The sequence below is a fragment of the Vombatus ursinus genome, unplaced genomic scaffold, assembly GCF_900497805.2.
Source record: "Vombatus ursinus unplaced genomic scaffold, bare-nosed wombat genome assembly UNPS02014799.1, whole genome shotgun sequence".
In the NCBI taxonomy this organism is placed as follows: domain Eukaryota; kingdom Metazoa; phylum Chordata; class Mammalia; order Diprotodontia; family Vombatidae; genus Vombatus; species Vombatus ursinus.
The window spans coordinates 33970540-33990712 of NW_020954577.1; the positions used below are offsets into that span (position 1 = coordinate 33970540).

General features: G+C 40.8%; 1 protein-coding gene across 1 annotated transcript in view; it reads left to right on the plus strand.

Moving 5' to 3' along the window:
* KAT2B (lysine acetyltransferase 2B) overlaps positions 1-20173 on the plus strand; it is a 116674-nt gene that overhangs the window by 46189 nt on the left and 50312 nt on the right. Inside the window, exons 4-5 of the mRNA XM_027872328.1 lie at positions 6141-6230; positions 11498-11679. Of these exons, the coding sequence (XP_027728129.1) occupies positions 6141-6230; positions 11498-11679 (272 nt within the window). The remainder of the gene's footprint in view (positions 1-6140; positions 6231-11497; positions 11680-20173) is intronic.

Here is a 20173-nt window from a genome sequence, read left to right on the forward strand (position 1 = left end):
ATATGATGCCTTTTCTTACATAATTTCAAATTGTTTTTCAGAAAGATTAGATCACTTCAAAGCTACATTAACAGCATATCTGTCTGTGGGCCTTGTTTCAGAGACTAAGTCAATTCAGTTTCTTTTTTTAAAATAGTCTTTTTTAATTATGAACTTTTTTAGCCAAAGTCAGAGACAATTCATTAGTATGTGAGCATTACTGTTGGAGAACAGTTCAAATGGGCAGGGTTTTCTCCTGTTAATTGGAAGTTCTCTCTGTTCTCTGTTCCAAGCAGTGTCTTATTTATACACACACACACACACACGTTTACACAAACTTGCATATAGAATATATGTTTTATAGCACTATACTGTATGTTTTATAGTAATGTTGACATAGGAGAGAACAACTTCCACAGAAAGAGGAAACAAAAGTGCAGTTTTGGTTTAGGGATTTTGATTTGCTCAAACATAACAGGAGAAATGTCAGTGTAATATTAATGTCAGAAAAGGAAATTCCTGAATCCTGAACCTGATAGCTTCCTTTTTAACCTGAGAATTATGCTTTCAGTCTGGTCAAAGGTATACAAAGAAGATGACTCTAACTAGATTAAAGAAGAAACCATGGTTTGGTTTCTCTTCATTTCAGGGCAAGAGCTTTCCCCTGTTGTTAGTACCTTCTATTCGTGGAAGACTGATGAGGTCTTTGATTCAAGCGAATCCAAGGATTTAGGCTTGGATTTAGTTGTTGTTGGGTCGTGTGGACCATAGCACACCAATACTGTCCATGGGGTTTTCTTGGCAAAGATACTGGAGTGGTTTGCAATTTCCTTCTTCAATGGATTAAAGCAAACAGAAGCAAAGTAACTTGCCCAGGGTCACATAGGTAATGAGTATCTGAGGTGAGATTTGAACTCAGGTCTTCCTGACTCCACTGAGCCATCTACCTGTCTTCAGACTAGGAACTGTCAGACTATTTTGTAACATTTTATAACCCAACCAAGGCTGTGGTGCACTGTGTACTGACAATATGAACTTTTCAACAGACGAAGAATAGAGAAGACAGTTGTTTAAGAAACTCAATGTGTGTTATGGATGAGGGTTTGTTTTTTGTTTTTTTTTTAGCTTCTTCCATGCTGCTTTGCCAGACCATGTGACTCCTCTTCCTGCATAGCCCTCTCAAAAATGACCTGTTCCATGAAGCCTTTCCTGATAAATCTCTGTGTTTGTCAGCTCACCCCAGTACTTCATACATTCTCCTAGATGATAATCGCTGGCATTTACCTAGTTTACAGATGTTACAACCCTGGGTGGCAGGCGCCGTGATTTTACAGATATGGAAACTGAGGCACAGGAAGGTTAAGTGAGTTGGCCAGGGCCACATAGCTTAGTAAGTGAGGTAGGATTTGAACTCAGGCCAGTGCTCTATCCACCATTTTCATATTGCCTTGCTTTTTTAGAGCTTATATTATTTTCAACTATTTCATCTTCTCCCTGAGGTCATTAGCCCAGGGAGGATAGGTTTTTATTTCTTCTTTCTTTCCCCTCAATGCCTAGTAGAGTTCTCTGCATGCAGTTGGTGCTTACCAAATACTGTTGTTTTGTGGAAAAGGAAGCTGTCTTTATCCAAGGTCATGGATAGCTTTTCCCTATAACAACAACAGCAACAACTCACACTTCTGTAGTGCTTTAAGATTTGCACAATACTTCATGTACATTGTCTCCTCTGGTCCTCACAACAGGCCTGTCAGGGGAGTGCCATTATTAGCGCTATGAAGAAAGTAAGGCTCAGATAGGTCAATGATTTACCCAGGGTCACATAGCTAGTAAGGGTCTGAAGTAGGATTTGAACTCTGGTTTCCCTGACTCGTGGCTCAGCGGTGTAGGCAGGTATGGGCTCTCGGGGCCTGGCTCAGCTCTATTCACTGCTGCCACTGTTCTTGCTCCCATATCTGCTGGGGCAGCAGGGAGTGCCTAGTTCAGGTGGGTGAACCCCAGAACTCACAGGAGGCTTGCAGAAAAGCTCTAGGTTAGAGAGAAGATTGGCTATCAAATATGACAGGTGAAAGAAAAACTAAATATATATATATATATATATATATACACACACACCTCTGGGGGCAGCTAGGTGGCGCAGTGTGTAGAACACTGTCTCTGGAGTCAGGAGGACCCAAGTTCAAATGTGACCTCAGACATTTACTATGTGACCCTGGGCAAGTCACTTCTCTCTGCCTCAAAAACAAAACAAAAATATGTTTAGTTCTTCAAACATGAAATCGGCTGTGATCGAAGGCAGTGGTTTCCCCCTCACTGGAGGGCTACAAGCAAAGGCTAGATGACCCCTTAGCATCATCAATCTACAACTGGCAGGGACCTCAAGGCCATCTAGTCCAAACTCTTCATTTTATAGATGAGGTAATGATGTCTGTGGGGGTTAAATGATTAGGCAGTTAAAAGGTGGATTGTACAGTGGCACTAAACTCAAAGAGGAATTGGATCCCTGCCCGGCTGCATATTTATTTAGAAAACCACCAATTAACATTATCTATGTTGTGTTATATTCTTATTTACTTCGTTAAACCTTTCCCAAGTACATTTAATGTGGCTTGGGCTACATCTCTGGTTTAGTGGATAGAGGGCTGAATTTAGAGTCAGCAATGCTAGAGTTCAAATCCTGCCTCAGACACTTAGAGTGTGACCCTGGGTAAGTCACTTCCTCTCTCTTAGCTTCAGTCTTCTCATTTGTAAAATGGGGATAACAATAGCACCTACCTTCCAGGGTTGTTGTGAGATAATGTAGGTGAAGCAGTTTGCCAAGATGAAAGCCCTCTATAAATGCTAGCTGTCATCGTTATTATTACTCTTATTATTGTTTCCCAAAGCCACACCCCAAAACACGGGCGTATCAGAGGCAGGATTTGAACCCATATCTTCTGACTCTAGAGCCAGGGTTCTTTCCCCTGTACCAAACCTAAGAAGTCTGCCACAGAGGGCCTTCTCACTCCAGTGTGGGTTGTGTGGATCTCTGAGATTCTGTGATTCTGACAAGGCCTTGGAGCCTGAGTCATCAAAGCCCAGCTGTGCCAGGAGCCCCTACTCTTAAGGTCTCTCTGGAAGAGACTGTCAATAAAAGAAAAACAGGGTTTGCAAGAATGTAGCTGTTATTTATGCTGGAGCAGATCCTTGGCAGGAGCCTACTGCCCCGCTGGAAGTCAAGGTGGCGTCAAGGTTTCCATCCTCTCAGCCTCCCGATTTGAGTCTGTTTATAAGCAACCCACTGGGCCAGAAAACATTGGTGGCGAGTTGAAAAAAGCTCCTTGCCTGGCACAGAGGTGACTAAGAAATACTTGCCGATTGCTTGAAAGGCCTTGTTTTTCTAACAAGGCAATGTCTAACTCATTGCTTGGGTTAAAAAAAAAAAAGGCCAAAATATGGAAGTCAGTTGCCTCATATCTTACTCCAGGCAAATAATTCAAAAGGCATCTGTTACTTAACCTTATTCTTGGGCTGCATATTTTTCCAATTTACCAAAATAGCTGGTGTGAGTTAAGGCATTCAAAATAACTTTCAAGCCTGTTTTTGAAAACAAACTCATCTTCCATTCGTTGATTAAAATAGATTTTTTGAAGTGAATGGTGGTGGTACATTGAGACCTATTTAAGATCGTAGGGTCTAGTTTGAAGACCAGTATAAAGCCGTCTAGTGGGAGGCCTTCATTTGACACAAGTGGAAACTGAGACAATGGGAAAAGCAGTGACTCTGGAAGCAAGATTTAGATCCTTTCTCTGGTGATCACCACACATGTGACCATGCTCAAGTTTGGCTCCCTGTGCCTCAGTTTCTTCTTCTGTAAAAATGAAGGCTATGAACTAGATGATCTCCAGCTCTCAATCTATGATCTATAAAATGACGGATTGCTCTAGTTGGCTTCTGTAGTCCCTGCCAGGTCCCCCTCTTTTATCCTAAGAGGAGATATAACTTGTCTACACTAGAATTCAAGTTTTCTGATCCCCAGATACCAGTGTTCCTCCCGGTATAACATGCTGGCTCCACACTTGAAATCTCAATTCCTCAGATGACCCATTTTGACAACAGTGATGGATTAGGTGACCAGAACAAATCTTTTTTTTCCCTTTTTTTCCCCCCAATCCTGGGAGGTTTTACTATGATCTACTTTTATTACTACCTTAGACCCTTATAAGCTATGAATAAGTCACTTAATCTCTTTTATCCTCAATTTTCTTATCTGTAAAATGAGATCCCTCCCTCAGGTTTATTATGAGGCTCCAATGGATACTGTACCTTAAAGTACTTTGTAAGCTTTACTATATTATATAGATGGCAGTAATTATAGTGATGATAAAAACAGTAATAACAACAGTTTTTGGTCAGGGTTACTGTGGTACATTTGAAGGATCCAGGAAAGGGTCAGCTATAACATGTTAGCGGTCTAGAGAAAAGAACACTGGTTCTGCAGCCGTAGGACCTGGGTTCAGATGCTACCTCTAGTACTCTCTACTGGTGTGACCTTGGTCACATTTGAACTCCCTGGACTTCAGTGTTTTTTCCCCTCTGTAAAGTGATTGCATGAGTTGGATTCAGTGGCCTCAGAGGTCTTGTATGGCTCCAGACCTTTGACCTTGTGGTCTTGTCCTGGGCATTTCATTGTTGCTCAGTGAGAGCAAAATGGTTTTGTAGTTTTTCAACCACTGGAGGCTGTTTTGATCTCCAGCAGCCTGCCAGTGCCTGGATACTTTGTGCCCTGGTGCACTTCCATTTGGGTACATGCAAGGCTGTTTCTGAGCACGCAGCCCAAAGGCGGTGGAGTGGAGAGACAGCATGTGTGACTAAAATAAATTTGTGGCTTTCCGACAACTTGAGTAGCTACAAGTTCAGTTGAAACAGAGTAGAGAGTAAAGTGTTTCAACATGGTGGCTCTGGGACCTCTTGTCACTTAACTGTCAGCTTACTCTGAGTGTTCAGTTGCAGTGGTGGGAAATTAATCCCAGTGCTTTGAGCATGCTGGGGAGTTAGCTTTTGAAAGAGTCCTCGATAATCCTTGGGTAAATTTATCGGTTTTCTAAGTCTGAATTCCCCCTTGTGTCCCAGGGATTAGACATGTTCTGGTTGGTCCCAGAGGCCAGAGCTATAAGTGGAAGCTGCAAAGAAGCAAATTTAGACTTGATATCAGGAAAAACTGGCTAACAATTGGCTGTTGTTATCGAGTCATTTCAGTTGTGTACCGCTCTTCATAACTCTATTTGGGGTTTTCTTGGCGAAGAGACTAGAATGGTTTGCCATTTCCTTCTTCAGCTCATTTTACAGATGAGCAAACAGAGGTGAACAGGGTTAAGTGACTTGTATTGAACAGCTAGTAAGTGTCTGAGGCCAGATTTGAACTCAGGAAGATGAGTCTTCCTAATTCTAGGCCCAACTCTCTATCCACTGCACCATCTAGCGGCCTCAATGGAATGATATTTCCTGGGAGATGAGAGGTTTTGAGGTTTTGGAGCAAAGGGGAGAAGTCTTTAGGTTGAGCATGTTGCAGAAGGTTCTCTTGTTCAGTTCTGAGTTGGATTAATGGCATCTAAGGTTCTGTACAACCCCATCTGACTCTGTGAGAGAGAAAGAGAGAGACAGAGAGAGAGACACACACAGAGAGAGAGAGAGAGAGAAAGAGACGGCCCTGAAAATTGCTATCGCTTAAGTTCTGCAAAGTTCTAGTGTGAAGAGCCCTAGATAATACTTTATACTGATGAACTTTTTAAAGAAATTTTGGTCAGATACCCATTAAAACACAAGAGCTGTTGCGTTCAGTCAGGGCAATACTGTCAACCTCTTTCTTGTCCATCTATCACCTCTGGTACTCTCTTAATAAAGAAATGTTTGGGGGAGGAGATTGGGGATCTCCATGAATGCAATTGGAGGGAGACATGTTTGCTGGAAGACACCTGATAACTAGTTCTTTGGAGGGGAGTACTTAATTGTTAGCAGCTTATATGTAATTTAGGTTAAAATATATATATTTTTATAAATATATTTATATATAAAAATATATTTAGGTTAAAAATAAAGATAATGCCTTTCTCTCAAACATTTTCAGTCTTTTTCATGTATGTATTTTTTTTTCTTAACGTTTTGGTCTCTTGGCTTCTTGGCAGCTTTTGAGAAAATGCATTTTACAAATGGGGAAACCTGTAGTGGAAGGATCCTTGGAGAGCCCTCCTTTTGAGAAGCCTAGCATTGAACAGGTAAAAACGCATGCTGACATTGAGTTCAATTCAAAAAATTCATTTATATTCAATAAACATTTATTAAGCGCTTATTGTTTTTAAGGTACTGTGCAAGACACTAAGATTACAAAGACAGAAAGTATATAAAACATTTTCACTCTTTAAGAATACAAAAACAAACAAACAAAAAAGGACATTTCCATTCTTGCAAGGGAGGGATAAGGATGGTAATGGCTGACATTGTATTGCCAGATGTATTATTTTTAGTTAAATTTTATTTTTAATTAATAAGCAGTAATTTTCTCTTTCTCTACTCCTTCCCACTGAAAAAATAAAGACAAAACCCTAGCAAAATATGCATAGTTATATAAAACAACAACCATCCTAGGTAGATGCTATCATCTTCATTTCAAGAAATTTCAAGGAAACTGAGATTGTAGAGGTACCGTGACTTACCTAGGGTCACATAGCTATTAAGGGCCAGAGGGAGGATTTTAACACCAAATTCAGTACTCTCTCATAATGCACAAGACTGCCACTGACAATTTGGATACAGATAAAAAAATGCAAAGCACATCTATAGTAATATAAAAAAAACCTAACCTACTCCCCACCTTTCCAGGTTTCTTAATATCTGACTACCATGTACTCTGATATAGTGACACAGGCCTCCTGGCCATTCCTCAAACCTGACACTATCTTCTGACTCAGTGCTTTTTTTTTTTTTCTTTTCTTCTCCTTCTTCTTCTTTTTTTTTTTAGGCAATTGGGGTTAAGTGACTTGCCCAGGGTCACACAGCTAGTAAGTGTCAAGTGTTTAGTCTGAGGCTGGATTTGAACTCAGGTCCTCCTGACTTCAGGGCCAGTGCTCTATCCACTGCGCCACCTAGCTGCCCCCTTTTTCTTTTTTTAAAAATAGATTTTTATTGATTTTTTTTTCTACTTGCTGTAATTTCTCCTAATATTTTTCTCCTTCCCTCTCCTAGAGAGTCACCATATCAGATTCTTTTTAAGACACATATAATCCTAATCCCCAAATCAGGGAAGGACAATGCACAGGAGAAATATCATTTATGAGTATTGATTCAGAAATTTTAAACAGACCAAAACAGATTACAGTGATTTATCCAAGAAGTCATTCGTTGTTGTTGTTGTTGAGTTGTTTCAGTCACGTCTGACTCCTTGTGACCCCATTTGGGGTTTTATTGGCAAAGATACTGGAGTGGTTTGCCATTTCTTTCTCCAGATCACTTTACAGATGAGGAAACTGAGGCAAACAGGGTTAAGTGACTTGCCCAGGGTCACACAGCTAGTAAGTGTCTGAAGGCAGATTTAAACTTAGGACGATGAGTCTTCCTGACTCTAGGCCCAGCGTTCTTAACCACTGTATCAGCAGCTGACCATTATGAAGTCATTCATTACGTTTAAATTGGATTTAAACCAGGGATGCAAAGATGGCTCAGCATTAGGAAAAAAATCCCCTAATCAAGCGTATTAAAGAAAAAGTCTAAAACCACACAGTTATCTCAATGGATTTAGAAAAAAAAAGTCCTTGACAAAGTACAGCACTCATTTATGCTAAAGACCCTTCAAAGCTTTGGAGAGAGGGAGCCTTTTTTTAATATCATAAAAAAAAATGAAAGTGAAAACAATGCAATGGAATGCACTAGAATCTTCCCCAGTAAATAAGAGAGTAGAGCAAGAATACCCACTCTTCTTACTATTGTTTAATGATATAGCTCTGGAAATGCTAGCAAGAGCACTAAAATCATGCATTTTCACTGGCTTTCTGCCCTACCTAGAACTGTCTCCTTCCTTACTTTTCTGCCTCCTGATTTTCCTTACTTCCTTCAAATCACCACTAATGGTGAAGCCTTTCCCAGTCCTTCTTAATGCTGCTGTCTTCCCTCTGAGACCATCCCCAGATGATGCTGAGTATATCTTGTTGTCTCCCTTATTTGAGGGTGAGCTCCTTCAGAAGGGGGACTTTTAAATTATTTCTTTGTGTCTGCACTGTTTACCACGGTGCCTGGTAGATACTAGGTGCTTAATAAATGCTTGTTGGATGACTAATGTGGAAGTATGTGTAATATGATCATGTATAGCCTGTATCAGATTGCTTGCTGTCTTGGGGAAGGGGAAAGGGAGAGAAAAAAAAAATGGAACTCAAAATCTTATAAAAGTGAATGTTGAAAACTATCTTTACATGTGATTGGAAAAAAATAAAATACTATTAAGAGAAAAAGATAAGATTCATTTGCTGCCAATATTATTGGTTGGCTCCTCACAAAAGAATAAAGTGATAAATGTTCTCTTCTGTTTGACAAGCACTTTCTCTCCCTTTCTGGGTGCCATCTCTCCTCTATCTTGGCCTCACTCTGGTCCTCTCCATATTCTGCCTCGGTCTTATTTGTTTTTTTAGGCCATCTTAGACCCTGGAAGCCAGCCTCCCAAAATACTGCCCCCTCGGGTCCTGGTGAGCCAAGGTGAATGTTTAGCTTGAGAAAGAACCTGGCTTTTGTTTTTTTGGGCCGCTGACTATGCAGTGTTCTCTTTTAAAATTAATATGCACATCTGAGCAGGGAGCGATGAAATGGAATGTGTAAACACTAAAGAAGGGATTAAATGTGCCTTTTCTTGGTGCTGATGTTTGGCCATTCAGGTTTCATCCTTTACTTTGGCACTTACTGAAAAAGCCCTTTGAAGCGATGGAATCCAATAGTTTCAGTAAGAAGCATTACCAATCGAGCTGAGCTGGAGATTGAGAACCTTTGAAAATGACATCCAGATCCACTCTGGCTCTTGGGAATCAGCCATCAGCTTGGGGAGGATGTGTTGCAGCTTGTAGAATGTTCAGTTAGGTGCCCTAAGCTGCTCTCACAATGCTATGCGTTCTAGCTCATTAGTGCTCAGACAAATGAGCCAGATAAGACAAATGAGATCTTCCCAGCCATCTTAGCTGGACTCCATGGCAAGACTAATTAGAATAGATGTGGCATTTGAGGGTTTCTGTGGAATCTTTTACCTGAAACTTTTTTGTGTTTTTAAAAATTAATTTTTGTTGATAGCTTTTGTTTTAACATCACCTGCGGTTGCCATCAGAACTATCCTTTCACCCATCCCTTCTTAAAAAGGAAAAAACAAAAAAAAAAAAGAGGAAGAAAATTTCAACGAAACTAAACAGTGTAATTATGTGAAAATGACTAGTGTTAGATGCAGTGTTCCCATGAGCCCTGACTTCTTCAGAGAAGCAGGGGAGGTGTCTTCTCATTTCTCTGCTTTGTGACCAAATGTGATCATTATAGTTTCACAGCAGTTTCACTTGTTAAAACCAGGAAAATAGAAAGAACAACTTTATCTGGCACATTTGAATAAAAAACAAAAACAAAAAACTTCCCATCATCAACTCAACTTCTCAATCTGAGAATTGTAGATTTAGAGCTGAAAGAGACCTTTGAAGGCATCTAGCACAATCTCCCCTTTTTATGTGTAAGGAGGCTAAGGCCTAGAGGGGGAAAGGAACTTGGCCAGGATCATCTGGGTAAGATCATCGGTGACCTAGATGGGATTTGAACCCGGGTCCTCATTATCAATTTTCTTCATGGTTTATTTGGATAAGAAACCTTGTATGAGTTTTAATGTAAGGGCAAGTCTAGTTACAGTTTATTTTGAAGGCTAAAAGGTTAAAATGGAAAAGAGCTGATTTTTGGTGAGCTGAGTCATTAGGGATCTCTCCTTACTCTTCAAATTATTCTGTGTGTATTTGCCTCTTTACATGTTATACCCCATCTGCAGGGTCATAGGTTTAAAGCTGATGGGCACCTTAAAGGCAATTCCATCTCATTTTTCAGATGAAGAAGCTGAGGCCCAGAGACTTGTCTGAGGTCACACGGGATTCTCTTATTTTCCTGATCTCTGTGACTCCAGATCCAAGAGGAAAATTGAGGCTTATTAAGAGAAAAAAAAAACTTCCTAATACTTAGATCTATCTGAAAATGAAATGGACTGCTTTGGAAGGTACTGGGTTCCCATGTCTGGAGTTCTGTAAATGGATACCTCAGTTTCCCGACTTCTCCTCTTCCTGCTCCCGCACACTGTCCCTTCTCACAGAGTGGCAGCTCTTTGGAGGGATCCTTTCTGGATCCCTATCCCCTAGCACAAAAGCACACTTTGCCTCGAGTGAGTGCTCAGGCGTAGGGAACTTTGAGCGTTTAGAAATTCAGAACGCTTGGACAAAATGTACAAGCTAAGGGGTTGACATTGTGATGATTTATTTCATTAGACATCCTTTTTAGCAATCCTGTGATTACATTTTTTACTGGCAGACAGAAATAAAGCAAACTCTCGGTGATCTGTTAGGGTGTTTTTATTCATGCATTGCTCTGTTGACAGCACCGGAATAATCGCCTTGTCACTCATTAATTTTAAAGCGGAAACATTTCAAAGAGAAGTGTTTTGACACTTCAGGCTTGTGGTTTTGTTTTCTCAGCAACATTTCATTTCTTAGGGCAAGACTGGGGCCCAGAATTATAGGTCCTGGTTCCTGTCTTCTTCCATATTGCACTCATTACCGTCTTGGATGAGTTTTCCCTCTTTGCATCTCATTCTTTCCAGAAGTGAATTAGAGATGACACTCGTTTTCAGAAGCTCTGGGTCTTCTGCTTAATAATCTTTTCTCAACATTTTGCTATTCAAACAGTTAAACATGAGAACATCTCCTTCTGTCCAATCACTTGGGTTCACAGAGAGTCACCTTTGGCTCTTCCTTCTCTCTCGTCTTCCACATCCAGTCAGCTGCCAAGCTTTATTGGTTCTACCTCCACATTTCTTGAATCTATGCTGAAGCCTTTCTGGAGTATGCATTCCCCTCTGCCCCAGTCATTAATGTTCTCTTCCTCTTGAAATCAGTTGTATTATCCTTGTGTTTACTTCATTGTACATATTGCGGCCCTTGGTAGAATCAAAATTTCTTGAGGGTAGGGACTGTTTAATTTTTTCGTGCCTTTTTTTTTTCTTTTTTTTGGTGAGGCAAATTGGGCTCAGTGACTTGCCCAGGGTCACACAGTAAGTGTCAAGTGTGTGATGCTGGATTTGAACTCAGGTCCTCCTGACTCCAAGGCAGGAGCTCTATCCACTGCACCACCTAGCTGCCCTGACTGTTTAATTTTATCTTGGCTTTCCCAGCACTTTGTGCAGTACCTCACACAGAAATAATAAATGCTTGTTGAATGTCTGTTTGGTAGCAGTACAATGGCTTTAACCAATGTCTTTCCTCCTTCTTTTAAGGGTGTGAATAATTTTGTACATTACAAGTTTAGTCACCTACCCTCCAAAGAGAGACAGACAATAGTTGAGCTGGCCAAGATGTTCCTAAACCGCATCAACTATTGGCATCTGGAGACGCCATCTCAACGAAGGTTACGATCTCCGAACGATGATGTTGCAGGATACAAGGTGAACTACACCAGGTAATTGGATCAGGTGCTGTCACCAGGGTGTGGAAGTGATCGTGGGTTCTCCAGACTGCTGAAATCATGGATCCTTGGATTATTAATGTAAAACAACACTCAGACAAGATACACAGACACATAAATGTATACCTATACATTCACTCTGTGTGTGTGCGTGTGTGTGTGTGTCTGTGTGTGTGTGTGTGGTGAACGGACGCTTCTTTTATGATTTAGATAATTTAGAGTAGATAGTATAGATCACAGATCTCTTATGTTCTGAAAAATTTAATTCTCTATTTAGCCTTATATTTGGCATAGGGATAGGGACTGAACTTGTGTTTTCATTGGTTCTTTCTCTGAAACTTAGAGTCCTTAAAACAAATCATTTAAAAAATTATTTATTTATTTTTTAGTTTTCAGCATTTACTTTTATAAGATTTTGAGTTCTAAATTTCACACCCCCCCCCAAGATGGCATGCAATCTGATACAGGCAATACATGTATGATCATATTAAACATATTTCCACATAAGTTATGTTTTGAAAGGAGAATCAAAACAAAAGAGAAAAACCATGAGAAAGAAAGCACAAAAGCAACAACAGAAAAGAGAAAATGGCGTCCTTTGATCTACTTTCAGAACACACAGTTCTTTCTTTGTCTGGATGTGGGCAGCATTTTCCATCATGAGTCTTTCAGAATTATGTTAGATCCTTGCATTGCTGAGAAGAGCTAAGTCTAACAAAGTTGGTCATTGCAAAATGTTGCTGTTACTGAGTACAATGTTTTCCTGGTCCTGCTCACTTCACTCTGCATCAGTTCATACAAGCCTTTCCAGGTTTTTCTGAAATCTGCCTGCTCATCATTTCTTACAGAACAGTAGTATTCCATTACATTCATATGTATGTACACGACTTGTTTGGCCATTCTCCAACTAATGGGCATTCCCTCAATTTCCAATTCTTTGCCACCACAAAAAGAGCTGCTATAAATACTTTTGTACATGTGAGTCCTTTTCCCTTTTTTATGATCTCTTTGGGATACAGATCTACTAGTGGTATTGTTGGATCAAAGGATAGCTTAGAGTCTTAGAGAGTGGCCTGGGACGTTGACGGGTTGAACTTGCCCAGGGTCACACAGTCAGTATGTGTTGGAGGGGAGACTTGAACCCAGAACTTCCTGGCTTTGAGGCCATCTCCCTCTCCACTACACTGCTGTACCTCCTATTTGTGGGCACTATATAGTTAAGGCACTTTAGGGTCCTCATTGACTCTGCAGTTGTTTCAAATTAAACTTCAGTGTTTCAAAGACCTGTGATTTTGTGGTTGTGAGAACTCTCTTCATGGATAGATTATAGCCCCTCTAGACTTCATTCATTGGCTTTAGTAAGAGCTAATGCTTATTTGCTAGTGCTTTAAGGTTTGCCAAGAGCACTTTTCACATATTACCTCGTCTGCTCCTTACAGTGACCCTGTGAGAGTACATACTATTTTTATCCCCATTTTATAGAAGGAGAAAGTGCGTATTAGAGAGGTAGAGTGACTTGCCCAGACTCACAAAGCTAGTAAGTTTCTGAAACAGGATTTGAACTCACTTTTTCTTGACCTCAAGTTCAGTCCTCTGACCATGTTGCCACTTTACAACTACCTTTGAAGGTTGTAGTTTAAAAAAAAATTCTCCTCTGGCCAACCTCCTGACAAGTGTACCTACGTTTTGCTAAGTTGGTTCTTAGGCAGGAGACGTGGGCCATCATAGTGCTTATCCTCAAAGTGCTTTCGGCTTGATGTAGGATCTCCATATGCATTGCCTCTGAGAAGGAAGGCTCACCTTCATGCTCTATTGAGGACTTGGAAGAGGCCAGTAGTGGAAATACCCTTTGACTTAACATGATCATTGGCAAGTGAGTACTTCTCTTCATGACATTTGACCTCAGGAACAATTAACTAAGCTCTAAAAACCTCACATTGGAGCTGCAAGAAGTCATTTCATGCTTGTTGTTAGTATTATTACAGTATCCAGAGAGGAAATAGTAACAGTAGCTTCTGTTTTACAGTGTTTTGTAGACATCCTTTTGCTTGATCCTCACTGCGCTGTGAGGTAGATCAGACAAATTCTATTTTCCCTGTTAGAGATGGGGAAGCAGAGGGTACAAAGACATCAGAGGACGTGTTCGGGGTGAAGTCATTGGTAAATGGCAGGCCTGGGACTCAAGCTTTCTCTGAATCTGATACCCTTCCCATCATACCATGCTGGAGCATTAGCTTGATGTATATCATTTAAATAACATGTCTACTAAGCAGTATTCTTCCACATAACAGATGATAGAGAAAAATGCTGTAGTTTAAGATAAGCAGACTAAAATGAAATACCTGTAGTTTCTTAAGTGAAACTTCACGTAGCCCTTGGCAAATGCATGAAATATGAGTAGCAGAGGCCATTAAACTTGAAAGTTCATAACTATTTAAAGGATAAATTCCTTAACAAGATCAAACTCTCTTTTATCACCACTTGTGCCTGAGTTTTTCAGACATTAACAAAAGCTGTTATTGATAGTAATAAATATGGTGATAAGAAAGACTTCCAGATTCAGCATTGCAGGGTAAGGCAAGCTTGCCAGCAGGGCTTTGGATAGCCTTGCGTGTATTACCATCTCTTCATGGGACACAAATAGCAAAGCTGCTCCAGCAAGGAGATTTAAATGGGAAGTCCCAGGAGGCCAGGACATTTGCAAAAGTTCAGTGAGTGACATTAAATAGGAATCAAAAGAAAACCCAAACTCTGACTGATCAACTTCACATGGTTGGACGGAGGTTAGCTGCCAGAAAGGGATTTGTGAGCCAGAATGTAAAAATGGAAAGCTAAGAAAATCACGGATCTGAGTTTTGAAATCATCTTATTGGAAAACACTGCATACCGTATGGTAGCAGATCAGAATTTTCTAGCCACCATTATCCACCTCCCCCGTTCCACCCCTGAGCTAGCAGTCAGATAAAGCAGACCTAATACAGCAGATTGAAAGCAAAGAAAACCTGCTGAATGAAACTCAAGCCAAGCTGACCAGATGTGTTCTTAAATCAATTGGATATAATAGGGAATGCAGACAAAGAAGAACCTGTAGCTATTGCAGAATCTCGGAGTCTGAAGGGACCTCAGCGGCCGTCCACCTCCACCTGTGCCACAACCCATGTTACCTCTGTGATAGATTAGACAAGGTCCCTCCAGCCTTTACATGAAGACCTCCAGTTGGGGGAATGTACCCACTACCTCCCAAGGCAGTCTACTCCACTTTGGGGCCATTGTGATTATTAGATTAATATTATTATCTTTATATTGAGCCAAAATTTGCCTCCTGGAAATTTCCATCCATTTCTTCTAGCTCTTTTTAAAAATTTTTTACATTTCTTTATTTTTTTTTTTATTAGTGCTTTTTTCTAGGGGAGAGGTTCTTACCGTTCTTTGGGTCATGGGCCACAATGGCAGCTGATCGCTATGGATCAACTACACCTATAGATCCCTTCTGAGAATAATGTGTTTAAGTACATAAAATAAAACATGTAGCATTATGAGGTTACCAATTACATTGAAATAGTTATCAAAATGCTTAAAAGAAAAAAATTTTCAGGCCTAGGTTAAAAAATAATCCCCCTTCTAGGGCCATGCACGAATCCTTCTACATGAATGCTCCTTCAAATATTGCAGATCTGTTACATTATGTCTCTTAAGTTCTTATTTATCATCTGCTTCAGAAGTATGCTATGGTGATTGTAGATCCAGGGATAGAAGGACCCATCTAGACCAGCTCCCCCATTTCACAGATGAGGAAAATGAGGTCAGGGAAATTGAGTGATTTGCTCAAGACCCTAGAGGTGATACTTGCCCGGGCTGGGCCTTTGAGCCTAGAGCCAGGACTCTTTCCACCAAACAACAAGGCTTCACTTCTCTAGGCTAAACATCCTGCCTTCCGGTAAACCTAATATGGCTCATGCTCGAGCCCTGGCCGTTGTGGTTGTCTGCGTTCGGCTGTCTCCAGCGTGTCCATGTCCTTCCTTGCTAATATGCAGTGCAGATAAGGGAGCCAGTGTTACATGGAGGATGTGATCCGAGCAGGGGACAGCAGAGTAGGGCTATTAGCTCCTTATTCCTGGACTCTGTCTCTCTCACCACAGCCAAAGAGGAAGGCGTCGGCCTTTTTGGTTGTCACATCGCACTGTTGACTCCTGCTAAGATTTTGCTTAAGTAAGAGAATACAGGTAATAGAATGCTCAGTGTCAAAGAAGAAAGACGATGAGAGGGAAAATTAGCATGGAGATTGTGAGGCCCAACTATTGAGTTTGAGATTCCCTGGTGCAAACATGTTTAGCGGTGACAGCCACACCATAATGCATGTCACAAAGATAGATACATGTCCTCAACCTTGAGTATCTTTTTGTAATACATACTTAGGCTTTATCGTGATATTTTAGTGAAATGTCCGGCCTTAATCTCATCCCTAAAGCAAAAGCCCATTTAAGAAAATATAATTTAAATTAAATTAAAAATTTTAGTTTTTTTTCAATGAGCAGATATCTATTTTCTTTCCTTGCCATCTTTGTCACACAGAGAGAGAGAGAGAGAGAGAGAGAGAGGAAGAGAGAGGACAGAGAGAGGAGAGAAAAAAGAGAGAGAAAGAGAACACAGCGAGAGAGAAGAGAGAGAGAGAGAGAGAGAGAGAGAGAGAGAGAGAGAGAGAGAGAAAGGAAAAGAAGAAAACCTTTGTAATAAATAATGCACTGTGGAGCAAAACAAATTCCTACATTAGCCATATCCAAAGAGTAGATTGTATTCTGCTAATTGCCTCTTTTTCTGGAGGTGGGTAACATGCTTTATCCTTGGTCCTCTGGAATTATGGTTGGTCATTGTGTTGATCAGAGTTCTTTTGACTTTCAATCCCATGCTGTTAGCATTAGTTTTCCTCCAGTGTTGTGGAGTTTCTTTGTCACGATTCAAATGTCCAAGAGTTGATGTTAAGGATTGCCCAAAAGGCAATGGAGAGGTCAAAGTCCACAGTGGACAACAGTAGGTTGCACCAAGTTGTACCCAAGGAGACCACATAAAAGGAAGTCATCAGATGTTTGGTTGAAAATCAGTATGGTCAGGGGCAGCTAGGTAGTGCAGTGGATAGACCTCTGGCCTTGGAGTCAGGAGGATCTGAGTTCAAATTTGGCCTCAGACACTTGACACTAGCTGTGTGACCCTGGGCAAGTCACTTAACCCCAATTGCTTCACCAAAAAAAAAAAAAATCAATGTGGTCACGTTATGTGGAGAGAGCAAGCTATTAAGTGATGGCCGACCAAATAGCATGACCCGTTGGTTTCCTTGTCATGTCACGAGACTGTGAGGTCCCGCTGGGGTCAACTGTTTGTGGCACAGGGAGGAGATGTACAAGAAATGCATAGAATAGGTAAGGATGGGTGAGCTATTCTCTGTAAGAGGAGGGAAACCTCCTTGGGCAACAGCCTTGAGGTGGTGAAATCATATATTCCCCACCGTTCTGCAATTTCTTGTCTGGAACATGTTCAGCATAGAAATGATATAGTGGCAGAAACCACAAAGAAGATAAAGAATTTTCAAATGATTCAGTGGCATAGCAATGAATGAGAGCAAAGAGGAAAATATGACTGTGTAAGGAAACCTTATATTTTGCTACTTGGACTTAATCATGCTATATGGATATAGGAAGAAAGCCTCTGAGGGGATGGAAAAGATGAGAAGTGAAAATTTTTAAATTCAGAAATTACTCATGAAGGCTTAGCCTAGATAGCTAGGTGGCCTAGTGGATTGAGGTCTGACTGTACTTGGAGTGGGGAAGACTTGTTCAAATCTTAGCTGAAGCACACGAGACACTGGGCAAGTCACTTGACCTCGCTCTGTGCCTCAGTTTCCTCATCTAAAAAAATGAGGGCATTGGATTGGAAGACCTCTAAAGCCCCATACAAATCTGTAATCCCAGGTCCTCTTGCTTCTGTTTTCTGTCTCTGTCTTTTAAAAAATTGAGTTTGGTCAATGAGTTTCTTGTACGTTCACATCATGTTCTTTAGGTCACTCCTTTTATTCATTGGGAGCATTTCTGTTGGTGTCAGAGTTTGTTTGAGAGATGCCACAAGATAAACTAGGAATTCATGTAATTGTACAGAGCAGGGAGCAAACCAAGTGTCTTGGGACAGGAAAGCCCCAGTTCCTGGAGTCTTGGTCAATTCCTGATAAGAGACTCATGGCGGCATGTGGACTCTTCTACAGAATGTTCATGAGAGCCGTTTGGATGCTGCTGGCTCTAAACTAGCTACTAACCTCGAGCAAACTCTCTAACCTCCTGTTAAATGGAACCTTAATTCCATCCAGATTTCCTTATCTGTAAAACAAGCCGATCTCAGTCAGGGGTGGGGGACCTGCAGCTTAGAGGCATATGTGGCCTTCTAGGTTCTTGGGTGGGGCCTTTTGACTGAGTCCAAATTTTACAGAACAAGTCCTTTTATTAAGGAGATTTGTTCTGTGAAATTTGGATTCAGTCCAAGGGCTGCACTTGAGGACCAAGAGGGCCACATATGGCCTTGAGGCTACAGGTTCCCCACCCCTGGTCTCTGTGAATCCTTTCTGCTTTAAGAATCTTTAAGGTCCCTTCAAGATGTAACATTCTGTACCCAGTCAAAATGTGAGAAAAATAACATAATTTAAAAAATGGAAATGCTGTGCTAAGACAGCCCAGAGAAGCACCGACCGTGGCATTTTAGATTGATTCATCGATAGGTGAGCAAATGAAAAAGAATGACATTGAAATGTGATCTATATTCCAGGCTCAAAATGAGATGAGATATTATCTTACTTCCTTTTAAGAGAGTCTGAAACAAAAGTGCCTCATCCTAGATGACAGCCAGGCCTGGAAGGCAGCCTTTCTATTTGCTTATTTCTGTAATTGAAATCATATGTAAAACGCCCCACTTCCTTTTCTTCCTCTCACTTCAAGCATTGACCGTTTGCATCAACTACAAGGAGTCAGTGACTCAGTTCTTTGCTGTTATCTACTAGAAGTATTGCAGATTTATAAAATCAGATTTATTTGAGAAGTAAAAACACAATTGACTTAGTGTCTGTAAAAGGATTCCCCAGTGAAGTGTGTGGAATCTGAGACCTTTACCACCTAGTACTATCTGTCCTCCCTAGCCCCTTCCAGGCATATTGCATGACCTACTACATCTCTTTATGCTTTTTTAATGGCAATATTAATGGACTGTCATCTTTGGCAGGAAGAACATCAGTGTTCAGGAGAGGCACAGACACATAGAGCCTCCTTTATAGATGGAACTTCTCCTTGGGCCCAAATTTTTGTTAAGTTTTCAATTTCCAGAAAACTCGACCAAGTTTTTACATGATTCTTTTCTGACCGAGAGTCCCTGAAACAGCCTTTAGGATATGATTAGATTTATAAAAATGACCATTCAACTTCAGGGTTACTGCCCTGTTCCTTGAATGGTTAACATCTCTTATGCATTAGTTTAGACGTAGTTGGGTGCCATTTCCTTCTCACAGTAATAAATGATGTTTATATAATACATACATTATCTCATTGAGTCTCACAGCAGCCCTATGAGGTGTAGGTTCTACAGGTGTTATTGGACCCATTTTGTAAATGAGAAAGCAGGAGCTTAGCGAGGTCAGGTCATTTGACCAAGGTCACACAACTCTTAAGACGTAACTTGACTCATTCTTCTTGGCAGCACCCCCAGCATTCTGTTCACAACACTATACAGTCTTTCCAGTAGTCAGTCTACAAAACTTTTGTTAAGCACCTACTATGTGCTAAGCATTAGGGATACAAAGGAAAGGCAAAAAACAATCCTTGCCTTCAATCACAGTCTAAGGAGCAAGATGGTGCAAACAACTATGTGCAAACTAGATCTAACAGGATAAATTGGAGATAATCAAAGAGGGAAGGTGGGGGGCAGCTAGGTGGTGCAAGTGGATAGAGCACCGGCCCTGGATTCAGGAGGACCTGGGTTCAAATCCAGCCTCAGACACATAACACTAGCTGTGTGACCCTGGGCAAGTCACTTAATCCCATTGCCTAGCCAAACAAAAAAAAAAAAAAAAGGGAAGATGGTAATGTATCAATACCCAGTGATGTTGGGTTCAGTGACAACGCATTTTTTTCTATAGCACATGACAAATCCAATTCATCTCAACTTTGTCATTATCACTGTTTCTTCCTGATCTCTCTGCAGTACAAAATTTTTTGTGCTGTGTTTTGGCAATGTAACCCCAAAGTCCCTTTCAGCAAAGGAATTCTAAGTGATGGAGAAGAGAAGAGTGGAAGAGATATTGGAAGTGGAATTGAGCTTGGTGTATTTCAAAAGTGAAGGCTGGGTTTTAGGCAGTTGAAAAAGTACTAATGAAAGCTTGCCTTTAATTAGGAAAACAAAATCAGGGGAGGAGGGAATGCAGAGAAGGAGGCAGCACTGAGATTGGAGAGAGGCCTGGCAA